This window comes from Barbus barbus (genome assembly GCF_936440315.1).
Source record: "Barbus barbus genome assembly, chromosome: 21".
Taxonomy (NCBI): Eukaryota; Metazoa; Chordata; class Actinopteri; order Cypriniformes; family Cyprinidae; genus Barbus; species Barbus barbus.
Window position 1 is genome coordinate 22,190,802 of NC_136749.1, and position 14,005 is coordinate 22,204,806.

The 14,005-nt window shown below is 35.7% G+C and overlaps 2 protein-coding genes and 1 pseudogene across 6 annotated transcripts; all 3 read right to left on the reverse strand.

Annotated features, from left to right (window-relative positions):
* Nucleotides 1-479: 479 nt before the first annotated feature.
* Nucleotides 480-6,338, reverse strand: LOC306887830 (succinate-semialdehyde dehydrogenase, mitochondrial-like; annotated as a pseudogene). The gene is made up of 11 exons: nucleotides 6,322-6,338; nucleotides 5,752-5,991; nucleotides 4,849-4,928; nucleotides 4,578-4,748; nucleotides 4,349-4,465; nucleotides 3,944-4,087; nucleotides 3,719-3,862; nucleotides 2,302-2,460; nucleotides 2,033-2,196; nucleotides 1,675-1,733; nucleotides 480-1,213 (listed from the first exon to the last, which is right to left on the reverse strand). The product of its transcript is annotated as a succinate-semialdehyde dehydrogenase, mitochondrial-like (transcript).
* A 92-nt stretch (nucleotides 6,339-6,430) lies between these two features.
* LOC306887326 (elongator complex protein 6-like) lies at nucleotides 6,431-8,243 on the reverse strand. Of its 3 annotated transcripts, none has more exons than XM_079444974.1 (8): nucleotides 8,138-8,243; nucleotides 7,828-7,974; nucleotides 7,672-7,750; nucleotides 7,522-7,592; nucleotides 7,295-7,419; nucleotides 6,962-7,166; nucleotides 6,705-6,860; nucleotides 6,431-6,631 (listed from the first exon to the last, which is right to left on the reverse strand). In XM_079444974.1, exons 2-8 carry the CDS (start codon nucleotides 7,879-7,881, stop codon nucleotides 6,509-6,511), a joined length of 813 nt encoding a protein of 270 aa, XP_079301100.1. In that variant the 5' UTR covers nucleotides 7,882-7,974; nucleotides 8,138-8,243; the 3' UTR covers nucleotides 6,431-6,508. The 3 variants fall into 3 exon arrangements, with proteins under 3 accessions (XP_079301100.1, XP_079301099.1, XP_079301101.1); XM_079444973.1 differs by having other exon boundaries at nucleotides 7,286-7,419; nucleotides 8,138-8,236; XM_079444975.1 differs by having other exon boundaries at nucleotides 7,522-7,557; nucleotides 8,138-8,226.
* Nucleotides 8,244-8,318: 75 nt separating this feature from the next.
* LOC306887153 (GA-binding protein subunit beta-2-like) lies at nucleotides 8,319-13,963 on the reverse strand. 2 transcript variants are annotated; one of them, XM_079444695.1, is made up of 8 exons: nucleotides 13,775-13,963; nucleotides 12,946-13,053; nucleotides 12,692-12,859; nucleotides 12,402-12,596; nucleotides 12,104-12,254; nucleotides 10,808-10,972; nucleotides 10,614-10,732; nucleotides 8,319-10,527 (listed from the first exon to the last, which is right to left on the reverse strand). In XM_079444695.1, the coding sequence occupies exons 2-8, from the start codon at nucleotides 13,051-13,053 to the stop codon at nucleotides 10,168-10,170; spliced, it is 1,266 nt and encodes a 421-aa protein (XP_079300821.1). In that variant the 5' UTR covers nucleotides 13,775-13,963; the 3' UTR covers nucleotides 8,319-10,167. The 2 variants fall into 2 exon arrangements, with proteins under 2 accessions (XP_079300821.1, XP_079300820.1); XM_079444694.1 differs by having other exon boundaries at nucleotides 10,808-10,975.
* Nucleotides 13,964-14,005: the final 42 nt, after the last annotated feature.

Here is a 14,005-nt window from a genome sequence, read left to right on the forward strand (position 1 = left end):
GGCAAATTAGTGATGAAAATGGCACAACTAAACAAACAGCAGAAGTTGAAATGTTTATTCACCAAGGCTTTCAGATGTATATTTAGCCTTTTGTACCTACATGTGCTTATCTGCAAAAATTCACTCCCAAGGTAAGAAAATTAATATACTTCATAACACTTCACAATACAATTGGGTATATCAATAGAAAATTAATATTTACAACAATTAATAAAACATTACAACAGAGAACAGTTTTTTTAAATACACTGGCAATTACAACATTTGGCCACAATGACAAATTTGTTAACTTGTTTGACTAATCTCTATGCTTCAATACCTCAAATCAGAAGTTTCTATCCAGCAGAATGAGCACCCAAAAACATCCCACCACAGTCAATGTTTAATTTTTAACAGTTTACTCTATTTCTAGAATTACAAAAATAGGACACTTAGTAAATTAAACATTTAAATGATTTTTTTTTTCTTTTTTTATAAGAAAGATTGTGCTTTGATTTCTCACTGGATCTACCCCAGCCCTATAATTATACATACTGTACTTAATTGTAAATTGGGTTTTCTTTTTTGTGAATGAATTTACACAAATAATAAAAAAAAATGTATGTCTTGTTTTCAGTCTAAAATTAAATGGAGTAAGAAGAATAAACTTCAGTTACTCAAGATATATTCTCTCATCTCATCTAACAGAAAAACACAAAAGTAAATTTATCCTGCTTTAAGGATGTCTAGATATTTTTCAGTGATAAAAATAATATTTAAGTGTTCAATATCTTATTTCAGAGCAACTGGGTTACATCAATCAGTTATGATGGATGAAATCTCAAAGAGGACAATTTGTACCCATTTTTGCAACAAATATCTAAAATATCCAGACAATGAAATGTCTCTGTATAGTCATTCAGTTACATATGATTAAAAGAGAATTGTTCACAGTGTTTTGTGGATTCATGTTTTTAGTATTGCTTAAATAATGACATACTGCCTGCTAGTAGCCACTGTCTTTAAAGAGAGAGTCCCCCCAAACACATGTATTTTATTTCTAGATACTCATCAATGCCATATTTGGATGCTTCTCTGCCCATTCCAGACTGTTTGATTCCACCAAATGAGGCTTCTGTGGCGGAGAGCAGACCTTCGTTGACCCCAACCATGCCCACTTCCATCTGCTCAGCCACCCGCCAGATCTGACTGATGTCTCGGGAGTAAAAGTAACCTGATGAAAGAAAACAGTTTTGAATGTTATGCCACAGAAAGAGACAAGTGTCTTATGCTTAAGACTGCACTTATCTGATTAAAAACACATTAAAAACAATAACATTGTGAAATATAATTATATTAATAGTAAATTTGAATATATTTTAAAATGTGAGATATTTTAGTATACGTATTAAAATAGCACCTTTGTTTTGGTTTTTAGTGTTTAGGATGTAAATAAAATGAGAGGTCCTTTAACCCCTTTGTATCCAACAGTATTTCATGATTGGCTAAATCGACTTGTTGTCAAACGATTAACTAGAACAATTGTAATGTAGTCTATTGTACATGCTTTCAATAAGGAACACTCTTAGCTAATAAATAAACAGACATGTGAGGAAATGGGCAAACTCAAGAGTGTCCAACAAAACTTTGTGAAATCAGAAACTAAACATGATTAATTTGCACAGATGAACAAACCTGCTAAACCAACAGGAGAAGCATTGGCAATGGCAAGTGCCTCCTGTTCTGTGTTGAACCTGGTGAAGAAGAAAAAAAGTCAGCAGCTGGCAGACATTCACGCTGAAACATGCAGCCCATTAAAACCTATTTACAAAAGGTGTTATGATGTAAAAAACATTTTTAAGAAATAACTATAAATCTTATACAATTTTAATAATCAAATGAAACCTAAATATTTTCAGAAACAATTCAAATTAAACTCAAAATTATGTTATGCTGATAATATATAACGAATCAGATAAATATACACTGTAAAACAAAACTAAATTTGAGGTTAACATGAAGTCATGTAATACAATAAACAGTAAATACTCACTTAACAACAGGAATAAGGGGTCCAAAGGTCTCCTCTCGCATGCAGAGCATGTCAGTGTCGACATTGGACAGCAGGGTGGGCTGCATGAAGGAGCCCTCCAGTCTTTTCCCACCTCGAACTATGACTGCTCCCTGTGCCACAGCATCTGCAATCTGGTTCTCCACCTGAAGGAAACAACAGCTGATCAACATCATTAAACCCATCATCTTAACCACATGATCTGTGTGTTTGTGCTTGTTGACAGCGACATTAGTATATTGTATCGGCACTTTCTCTGCGGCGCGGGTGTTGATGAGCGGCCCCTGTGTGGTGGTGGGCTCTGAGCCGTGGCCAAGCTTCAGTTCTGCATCCATAGCCTTCACCAACTTTTCCATGAAAGCATCATGGATCCCACTCTGTACCAAAAAGTGGTTGGAGCACACGCAGGTCTACAGCAAAGAGACACAGTACAGGTTAGAAATGGAGAACAGTTGTTTACAGTGACAAAAATGTCAAGAACACCATAGTATTTACATGGTAGACTATTTCTTTCTTTTTTTTTACTTCTCAGATGAACATTACACTTTCATCAGATGCACGTCAGACATTATACATCTGAATACACTCATATAAAAGCACACATATATCACTCACAATTACATTCATGTACATACCTATACGTGCCCATATATACATTCACAGATTACATACGTTTTGTACATATTAAGTAAAATAAAAAATAAGAAAAGGGCAAGAAAGAAAAACTATATAGATATAGGGGGTGATCGAAATTTTGATTAAAGATTATTATTATTATTTGATTATTTGCTTCATTTTATAAATTTCCTTTGTGACTTCCATCCATGCATTTAGGGTAGGACTCTCCCGTGAAAACCATTTTTTAGTTAAACTCTTTTTAACAGCCACCAACAACAATAATATATTTCAATAGTTATTTATCTCTTTTTAACCATTCCTGGGGTATGTATCCGAAAAATGTAATTTTACTGTCAAAGGGTATCATATTTAAATATAACTTGTTGGGCAGGATGTATTCCTCTCCAATAGCCCTTAATAACAGAGTGGTCTCAGAAAACATGGTAATGGTTTGCATTTTAGTTTCCACATTTTCTCCAACATAAAGAAAAATGAAGGTTACGCTTTATTTTAAGGTGTCCTTGTTACAGTGTAATTACACATTTAAGTACAGAGTAATATTAATTAACTACATGTACTTACTATATGGTTAGGGTTTGGCTTACGGCTACTAACCTGTAACCTGTAACAAGGACACCTTAAAATAAAGTGTTACCAAAATTACTACCATGGTGTGATTTCTGAGAAGGCGCAATAAAATCTTATCAAGCTTTTCCAACCAAACTCCCTCGATATCTGTGCCTTGGAGCATTTCCATTGATACCTCCACATTATTGTCCATTCCTCTTCTGTTATAACTATCCCTCCTTCCCTCTCCCATTTCGTTTTAATAAAAGAAGTCGAGTGTGTTTTAAGGTTTACCAGGCATTTGTATATGCCTGAAATAATTCTACTATGAAAGTTCACTATTTCACTCATTATTTATGAAAAACATTCACTTTTCTTCCTTGAAAATTATGCTATGGATCATTGTACGGGTCAAATGGTCAAAAACAAGAAAAAAAGAAACAATATTTTGCATAAATGAATTTAAGATTGAAATACACTCACCTGGCCTGAGTTCCTGAATTTGGAAGTCATTGCTCCTGCAACGGCTTTATCTACATCAGCACTGTCGAATACAATAAAGGGGGCATGTCCTCCCAACTCCATGGAGACCCTTTTGACAGTTCCTGCAGCATGTCTTAACAGTATCTGCAAAAGCATTTACTTAAGTAATTAATATATTATGGTGAACATTAAATGTTTGCCTGCACATAGAAATTAGACCTTTACCTTGCCAGTGGCCGTGGAGCCGGTAAATGAGATTTTGGCCACGAGAGGGTCCGTGCAGAGCAGCTCCCCTACAGCAGGGGTCTTTTCTCTTGAGCAGGGCACTACATTAAACACCCCAGGAGGAATACCAGCCTGAACCGACAGCTAGATAAGAATTACAATGGATTAGTCATTTTGTCATATACATAAGTAAGCTTTTTTTTTATTGTTTTCAAAAGAAGTCCCTTATGCTTAATTTATGTTTAAAAATGCAGTAAAAGCAGTAGTTTTTAATTTTAAATGTAATTTCCTTGATGAATAATAATAAAACTCTTACTGACCATAAACTTTTGAATGGTAGTTAATCTACAAAGTTTGGCTATCTTTCATGTCAAGTTAAGCAGCCTTTCATGGAAACAGGCAGACCTCAGCAAGGGCGAGAGCAGAGAGAGGCGTATCCTCAGCCGGCTTCACAACCACAGTGCAGCCCACCGCCAGCGCTGCACCAACCTTCCTGGTGATCATAGCACTGGGGAAATTCCACTGTGAAAAGGGAAAATTATAAATCACACCTGGGAGCTGACAGTTTTACTTTAGCTCATTGACCCTAAAGTCTGATGGTGTTATGTGATCAGAATGGAGGAGGAAGTCTCACAGGTGTAATGATGGAAGCCACTCCCACCGGCTGCTTGAGTAACAGGATCTTGCGGTCCTTGGCTGGAGATGCGACGATATCACCATACACACGTCTGGCCTCTTCAGAAAACCACTCCAGAAAGGAGGCAGAGTATGTCATCTCACCGATAGACTCCTTCATGGGCTTCCCCTGTACATACATTTGAGTTATAACAAATTGTAATATCTGAATCCTTGTAAACAGAAACATTAGATGTTGTATCCTGTATGTAATAGGTCAGAATACCTACACACTCTGCTGTGATCAACTTGGCAAGATCTTCCTTGTGCTGATTGATCAGATCAAACCATTTTCGTAATAAAATGTTTCCTGCAAAACAGCATGCATTAATATGTGAATCAGAACTTCTGAACAAAATAATGAAATACTTAATTTAAATTTTTTTTTTTTTACATTTATAATATCATAAACAGTTGTACCGCTTAATATTTTTGTGGAAACCTTGACCATTTTTTCAGGATACTTTGATGAATAGAAAGTTCAAAAGATCAGCATTTATTTAAAATATATATATATATATATATATATATTTTGTAACAAAAGCATTTTTTGTAATTTGTATTTATTTATTTAATGCATCCTTGCTAAATAAGTATTATTCAGATCATTTCTGCAAAGAAATGCTTTTCCGGCAAAGAGCATGCATCAATTTGTATATCAGAACTTCTGAACACGATGAATAAATACTTTAAATAAATATTTATCATTTTATTTCAATTAATTTATCATGAATACTTACTATTTGTTTATTTAATAATTTTATTTAAATTGTAATTCGTTCAAATTGCTATTTTTTCCACATTACATTAATGATAATTGTGAGGGGAAATTACACAACAAAGAATTTCGTTTATTTTCAGGAGAAATCTATATTAAACTAAATTAAAGTGATTAACTTTATGTATAATCAAAAGAATGTAATACAAAGATTTGTTCAAGTACCTTTGATTACCGTGTAAATACCATAAATAAAAGCACCATGGCATTACCATCCGATATCAGGGGTACCACCCAGGAACGTTTTTAAAACTGTAGTAAATATATGGTATTTTGTAAATATGCTTAAGTACATTCCAGGTCTAAGGCTGAAGAGTTATGAATGACAGTCATACACATTAAAAACATTCCCCACATCTCACTTTGGCTGTGTGATTCTTCCACAGATGAAACGCTTTGTATGCAGCATTGTCAGCGTCTTGAGCTTCCTTTGTACCGCAGTCTGACCTTCGCGATCTCTTGTCCCGTGGCTGGATCTAACACGGGTAACGTGGATGCAGCGGAGACCCAGCGCCCTTCTATGAAGGCTTGAGTCCGCAGGAGCTGCGCTGACAAACCGAGGCTGTACGGCCGCTGAAAGCGCCCTCTGTAACAACTTTACAAAAGCGACTGTGCAGAATACTGTTAATTCTACTACAATCTACAAATATATTCTTAACGTATTTAGTCAAGTTAATTTACAAACAAACCACTGTTTAATCTACAGAGAATCTCATAATGTAATTTTAAGAAACTATCATAAGATTCTCCTGATCTCCTCAAAGGAAAAGAAAACGTGTGAATTTGTCTTCACGTGTATGGTGAAATTGTATTTTAGCTCTCGTTCAGCGAGTTGCTGGAAATATTCCCTACCAAAGTATGGATTTTCCTTGAGCTCTTTGTTTTTGTGTCTCTTTAACAATGACATTAACTAGCATCATTGTACCAGCTCTTGATGCACATGTATACATGTTGGTACTTTTACAAGCACCCATTATATTTGTACACTAATTTATCTCAGCAAGTAATGCAAACAAGTGAACACAATGACAACTGGTGATGTATTAAATATGTATTTATGTAAAACAAACTAAATAATGACATTATTTCAGTAAGAGATTGAATGTGAAAACTTAGAGAACAGCACTAGAAGTCCCTCGTGCGAAAAATGATGCTCCTTTATCGTGGACTTTAAAGTGAAATATTTTTTGTTGGTTGTAGATGGTCTCTCCTCTCTGTCGCCACCAAACCTCCATCTAAAAAAAAAAGTCAGCTTAATTCAGAGCCATTTATTACAGAGTAAGCATAAGCTTTAACGTGAAATCGCACCTGTCCATGTATGTCCCTGCAGTAGCCCGTGGGTAACCCCTCTACATGTAAAGCCAAGTTACACTGATGAACTAGTCCCGTCTGAAGCAGGTTTGATCCCTCTTCATCATCATCTGCTGCATCCTCCTCACATCTTACCAGAATTACCATATTTCCCTGGATATCAACAGACATTTATAGCTAATATATCATAATAGAGTGCGAAACCAACTGCATCCTGCATTATTTCAGGCACTGACGCAAAAACACTGACTCACCTGTAACTCAGAGCACACGGTGGCTTGGCAGTAGAGGGTAAAGTCTAGTATTGCTCCAACACTAACACCTAAACTCAGGAGCACACTGAGATCATCTATGAGTAACACTGGAGGACCCCATGATTCACCAGCATCACCATCTCCACTCTGACGCACAGAACGTTCCACAAATCTGAACAGACCTTCCAGTCCAGCACCTGGGGACCTAGAAAAACAAAAAACAAAAAATGGCAAAACACATTTGTTTCCCTATATATCGGTCATAACATTAGAAGAAGGAGGAATAAAGCTAAAACGTATTTAAACTACATTTTCATAACATACAATACGTGCCTGAGATAACTCAAAGGTTGTGTCTCCTGACTGGTGTCCTCCTGCAATAAAACTCCAATAGAATTCTTCAGTCCTTCAAGAAACACGAGCTGACCTTTCTCTCTCGCCTGTGCCAGACTCACTCCCTGCACAAAAACATTACGATCAAGAAATATAAATGTCATCAACAAAATGTCTAGTCAGAAAAAAAAAAAAAGTCTAAATAGAGCAAGTTGATGTAAACTTACCAGCCTCTGACCGACAGCACTGTAGTGACTGAAGGACTGCACAAGACCCAGAAAACACACCTTACAGCCAGCTGGAAATATCCAAGTTTAGAAAAAAATATATATGTGTGTGTGTGTGTGTATCCTCACTATAAACAATAGGGCACTTACCACGTAAATAGAAAGACAGATAGTGATGAATAAGGAATGATGCATCAGCTCGTCTGTCTGACACTAGGATAAAGTCACTCTACAGGTGCAGAAAACATCGGTTAGACTCTATGACGTATAGTAAGTTACATCAAGCTTGTAAAGAGATGTAATTACCGATTTGAAACTGTCTGGAGTGGAATTGAGAATACTGTTCAATTCTGGAAACATGTTTGTGAGATAGAGATTAACTTTAATACAGTTGAGCAGGATATGCTGCTGTCTCCTCTCTATTTCTCCAGATCTTCTTCAGTATTTCTCATGCTGTTAAGAAAAACACGATTGTAAATGAAAGCAAAGCATTTAAAGTGCATACATTCCTGTGTATATGTAGCGCAGTTAGCATACTAAATTCATATTAGCGTTGCCTCAGTATTCAAAGTATCGAAAATAAGAAGAGAACAGTAAAATAATAATGATAACGTACCTGAACCGTCTGCAATTACATCGTTTTCTTTTCAAATATATACGAAGAAATATTTCACGTTTGCCTGTTATGCTAGTCAACGTGGGTACGGAAGCCGCATGAAGACAATTTTTCAGAAAACGCGTTTTGGTAGAGCAACTCATGAGGAATTTTTTTCTTAAATAAATGAAAGAATATTTTTAAATGTTTTATTCATCCTTTAAAAAACTGGTAGATATACCAAACCTTAAAAATATTTATTTTGACCAGAGATAAAAACGTAGCTGCAAGTGCACTAAAGACAGGCCTAGATAGTGTTTCATTACAAAAATATATATGTAAAAATATACAAACAAGAAAACTCAGGGACAAACTGTTGATCTTTGTTATGTATCGTGTCCTTGGGTCTGCTTTTAGTTAGAACTCTAAGCATTTGCTTTCATCACACTGAAATACAAGTAATTCTGTCTGTTAACTTTACAACAAAAGTGTAAACATAACTTGCTTTTTAGGCCTAAAACTAATTTCAACAGATTATCAATGTTTTTACCTATAAAGCTAGCTGATGACATCTTATACAACAGAAATTCTAAATGCACAAAAAGAGAGAAAAATATAAGGGGTAACATACATGGTCTTGACCACATGAATCACTCATTAAATAAATAGTATAATGTCCTCCAAAAATCTTAATATTCATGGATTTAGATGGAAGAAAACTGTACATTTTCAAATTTGTTTTGCACAGCAATAGTAATGCGAGCCCTTCAAATTCAGTTCATGGAATGTCATAGACAATGCAAAACAGTTTTTCTCTGTCTAATTCCATAAAACTTCATCCTCATTTTAAAACTTGACATACAAAGACTGAACACAACTGATGATATAAATTCACTGAAAGACTGACTGTAAAAGCTGCTGATATCTATAAACAAAACAGCTGGGAAATTTTACAGGGACAGTCAAAACAGGCACATGGATCAGACCATGAAATGCAAATCGTGATTTAGTGTCTAACAGAACAAAAGAAAGGATGTAAGATAAAATGTGAAACAACCGTTGCTCATTCTTGTACTCTGAATTGAGTTTGAAATTATCTTTATAAACAGCTAAAAGTATTAGCGTACATGAAAAAGTCTGTTTACTAAGTAAATACATGGCTACTTTGATTATCACACCCCCAGATGCTGATTGCATCAATAAGACATGCCTCACACTGCAGGAACAGGTCAATGTTACACAAAGCTGAATGATGTCTAGTATTGTTCTTTATATGATATACTGTTAACCTTCATTCTAAATCTTATGTCACTATATTAGGAATGTTCCAAGTTCAAGTTAAGCTCTATTGATAGCATTTGCAATTACAATTTTGACTTGACCTTCAGTTGTTGGTTTTTTTTAAAGAAGCAAAAAAACGTGGTTATAATACAGCACAACACTGAACCAGGCAAGAAACACTCAGCTAGTAAACCCAAGAATTTTTGCACAAAATTTTCAGGGTTCACTGACCCTGAAAATCTTTTTAAAGATTTTGCGTCTCAAATAATACATTTCTTACTGATTCATTAATGCAGGTGATTTAACAAAGATCAGCTTCACCAGAACACTTTCCCAGTTTATTTTTATCTATAACCACAACTTGCATTTAAAAAAAAACTAAAAGGACAAGTCAAAATGATGAATATTGAACCCAGAATGTTCCTTGAAGTACACTATGGTGCATACTAACAGTATAGTCTGCATTCAAGGTGCATAACGGTGCTTGATTGAAGAGCATTATCACTAAAACTTCCATAATTTGCACTGCTGTATGTTAAAAAGACACGCGTGGTCTTCCAACTCTGTCAATCTACGCAGCTCAGCATCGTTGTGGCCACCTAAATATAACTCATGCTACATCTTTGTAGAGGTTTGTACAGAAACTGAATGCTATGAGTAAAAAATGGATTAAAAACAAAAGGTAATGATTTACAATAAATAAATACAATGTCACACTCCAGGCACACAGAGCATGTAATTCCAGAGTGTTTGAGTCTTTGGGTTCACTGCTACGGCGTGCCCTCAGAGGTGGCTGTGATATCTGCGGCTTCTACTAATGTTACTGTTTCTCCTGTCATTGAGTCAAGGGGCTCCTCTTTAATGATGATGGCCCCTTCTGGCAACATGACAACTTCCTCTTCGCCAACCACCTCCTCCTCTTCCTCTTCCTCTTCCTGGAGCACCACTTCCTCTTGGGGCTCTGTGCTGGTGCCATTGGTCTGCCCATTGGCAATGGCCTCTAGTTTAAGCCTGTACTGCTCAGCTTCCTGTTCCTTTCGTAGTAACTGCTGTCTGTACTCCTGGGCTTTTCTGTTTGCTTCTTTTAGTTGCTGTTCCAGTAGTTCCCGACTGTCTTTCTCGGTGGGCTCCTATAGAAAACCCCAAACAGTTAACTTTCAAATTAATTTTGCATTCCAAAAAGTAAGATTTAAATGGGAATCTCTGCTCGTCAGACCTTGTGTTTGACATCTGTGTGGTTGATGGTTGATTCAAATTTCCGCTTACGTGTTGGAACTGGCTTGGTGTCCTCTGTTATGATTTCTTCTGAAATCTGACCCGCTGGCACTGCAACCACTAAACAAATACAGGCATGTTTGAATATAAATACCGCTTCAAAATCTGTAAACTATAAACTAGCAATCTACTCACTTTGCTGCCCCTGCATTGTGACAAAGAATTTCTGTCCCAAGTTGCCAGTCTGCAGGTTTCCCTGTTGGTCCGTTACTATGGTGATGACTCTCTGGCCATCTTCCCCTACAAGATGCTGGATGGCAGAATCTACCGAATCAGCAGCAATCACACTCTCTGCAGCTCCTGCTGGGATATAGCAGCAGTTTGTTTGCAAAGGAGACAAATAAAACAACATTCTCTGGTTAATTAAATACTGCTGCAAAACATCAATGTCAAAATGAACATTCAACAAACATGAAATGCAAGAAAAATTGGCTTTAGTGAGTAAATAAAATGCCAGTTGGCTGGTACTTGTTGTTAATTGCGATTCATGATTCATAATTGATTTGAAAAGCGTCATTTAAATCAACGTCACACAAACCTGCTAAAGAGACGTTGTAACTCATGCACTGTTTAGGTTGTACCCCGACGAAAAATCAATAGGTTTACAAAGTATGCCTAAAGTTTTAATCATGTGGCAAAAGTTTATGGCCGGTTTTTAATGTTGTTGAAAGAAGTCTGTTATGCTCACCAAAGCTACATTTATTTGAAAAAAAAAAAAAACTATAAAAACTTTATTATTGTGAAATATTGTCATTTAAAATAGCATTTAAAATATGATAAATATATTTTATTTAAAAATGTTATATTTATATATATATATATATATATATATATATATATATATATATATATATATATATATATATATATATATTTAAAGCTGAATTTTCAGCAGTTCTTTTCTTTGAGTCTTTTAGTCTTCAATGTTACATAATCTTTCAGAATTTTTTCTAATATGCTGAACTGCTCAATAAATAACTGTTATTATAATCAGTGTTGAAAACAGTTGTGCTGCTTAATATTTTTGTGTAAACTGTGATACTTTAAGGATTGCTTAATGAATAGAATGTCTGAAAAAATTGTAACAATGAACGTCTTTAACGTCAGTTATAATCAATGTAAATGTCCTTGTTATAAAAATAATAATAATTAATTTCAAAAATTCTTACTGACCCCAGTCTTCTGTATGGTAGTGTAAGTGGAAAAAAAAACCTCCTTGCATTAAGCCAACAATTAAATTAAATATACTAATGCAAAAAAAATAAAAATAAATTTGATTTATATGAGTTTTGACAGGGCAGGTGGAGAGAACAGGTTGCCACAGCCATTATCATAGAGACAAAAACATATATATTTTTTAATTAAAATGATGTAAAACAGAATTTCCTCCACTCATTATTGACAAGCATCAAAATGTAATGAAAATCATACCTGTGTTAGCCTTAGCATTAGTGAGAACGATATCAGAGAGATTGACCACTCCAGAGGAGGAGATGATGAACTGAGGGCTAGTGGTGGCGGGTGATGTGCTGCTTAGGATAGTCCTCTCTGGATTCATGTTCACTTGGTTCTGCATTCCCTCCTAGAATAACAAACCAACCATCAAGTTATGAGACTGCAGCCTTGATTTTGCCTATAAACAATTTTAAATACACAACAGTTGGTGAATTTTACATTGTGTTTTACATCTGATAATCAGCACGTCATTAAAATGCAATCTCATTTTTACCTGTAACAATAGCATCAGCTCAGTGTTTCCTCGGTCCACCGCAATGTTAAAAGGCGTCTTGTCAAACTTGCTAAGGGCATGATTATCAGCGCCGTATTTGATCAACAGCTCCACGACGCCCCTGTGTCCATGTTCCGTAGCCCAGTGCAGGGCGGTCATTTTCAGCATGTCTTTGGCATTGATATCTGCTCCACTCTGTCCCAGATATAACAGACATTAAATCTCAACTATAAAGTCAGAATGTCAAAATCTAAAAAAACTAATGCTGTTCTGCTATCATCAGTTATTACCTTGACCAACAATTCAACGATGCTTGAGTGGCCATCTGCCGCAGCCATGTGGAGGGGGGTTCGATCGACTTTAGTCCGGGCATCTCTACTCACTCCAGCACGGAGAAGCACCTCAGCGGTGGAGTAGTGCCCGTATTGTGCAGCTAAATGAAGCGGTGAGGTTCCCAACTAAAACATATTACCATCGTCATGTTATAGTAAAATGCAGGTTATAAATTGCCAATAATATGCATTGAGCAGCAAATACAACTCACCCAGTCTGTAGTAAAAGGAGCTCCATTCGCCATAAGTGACCTCACTTCATCATCCTGTCCTTTGCGTGCTGCCTCCAACAAACGCTTTCCCAAATCCACAAGCGACATCTAATCATACATAAAAGGTTTGAAGCATTAAAATATAGTTGACACTGAAATGTTGCTTTATTTCTTGACAACCACCTGTTTACATTCATGGGGTGTTTAACCAGGTTTCAAGAAAAGTGCCCAAAAGATGGTTTCCATATTTACAAACTGTATAGTGAATGACATTGTGGTTATATAAGTCATAAGACTTTATTCCATAAGGATCAAGTGTTTTTAAGTGCCAGGAAGTGGATGTGTACATTACTCTTCGACATAATTAATTATCAATGACAGAACGGGAAATAGTCATCATTTTATAATAAGGCAAGTTCCGGGGGAAGTTGGTTCTATGCTTTTGTTGACAATGTTCCTGTGTGGCTGGACGGACATTTTCACAAACTTTCAGTCAGGTTTACTGACAATTATATAGTGTATTTTTAACGACATTTTCTTAATATATACAGTATATTTTTCAAACTATTTTTATGAGCAGGCTAATAATCTGACAAGTAGAGAACATATGACTCAAAATGCTAATTTGTCATTACAAGAAGTTTGAGCAAGTTGCGCTTAAGTTTTTTTTAAGTCTTAAAACAACTCGTATTGTCATGTAATCGTCTACAGTTACTATATCGCCAATACCGTATACAATATGTAATTAATATCTCTTTTTATGACAGTACATCAAACTCCTGCAGTCAGTTGCTAGTAAACAGAATAAAGCAAAACTTCTGGTGCTCACCTCGCCAAAACTGTTTCCCGAAGACTTTTACTGTATTATAACACGTTAGATACGATAAAAACCAGACGTATGCTTGGGTTATTTAATGCTATTTAGTGTTCTATCATACTTTTCGATACTTTTTGAAAACAAAAATATAATAGATGGGCTATTTATCGTCAAAGATGGCGCACGACCGCTACCGGAAGTAGAAATATTTGATTGGTTCTTCTTTGGTAGTGTTTAAAAATT

Excerpts from the sequence above, each read along its gene's own strand:
- LOC306887326 (XM_079444973.1), bottom strand. The coding sequence starts at position 7,881 with ATGTTTCCAGAATTGAACAGTATTCTCAATTCCACTCCAGACAGTTTC. Across the intron at positions 7,751-7,827 it reads CTCCAGACAGTTTCAAATCG|AGTGACTTTATCCTAGTGTC; the intron begins GTAATTACATCT and ends CTGCACCTGTAG. Across the intron at positions 6,861-6,961 it reads CCGTGTGCTCTGAGTTACAG|GGAAATATGGTAATTCTGGT; the intron begins GTGAGTCAGTGT and ends GTTGATATCCAG.
- LOC306887153 (XM_079444694.1), bottom strand. The coding sequence starts at position 13,053 with ATGTCGCTTGTGGATTTGGGAAAGCGTTTGTTGGAGGCAGCACGCAAA. Across the intron at positions 12,597-12,691 it reads TCGTTGAATTGTTGGTCAAG|AGTGGAGCAGATATCAATGC; the intron begins GTAATAACTGAT and ends TATCTGGGACAG. Across the intron at positions 10,976-12,103 it reads TAATGCTAAGGCTAACACAG|CAGGAGCTGCAGAGAGTGTG; the intron begins GTATGATTTTCA and ends GCTATATCCCAG.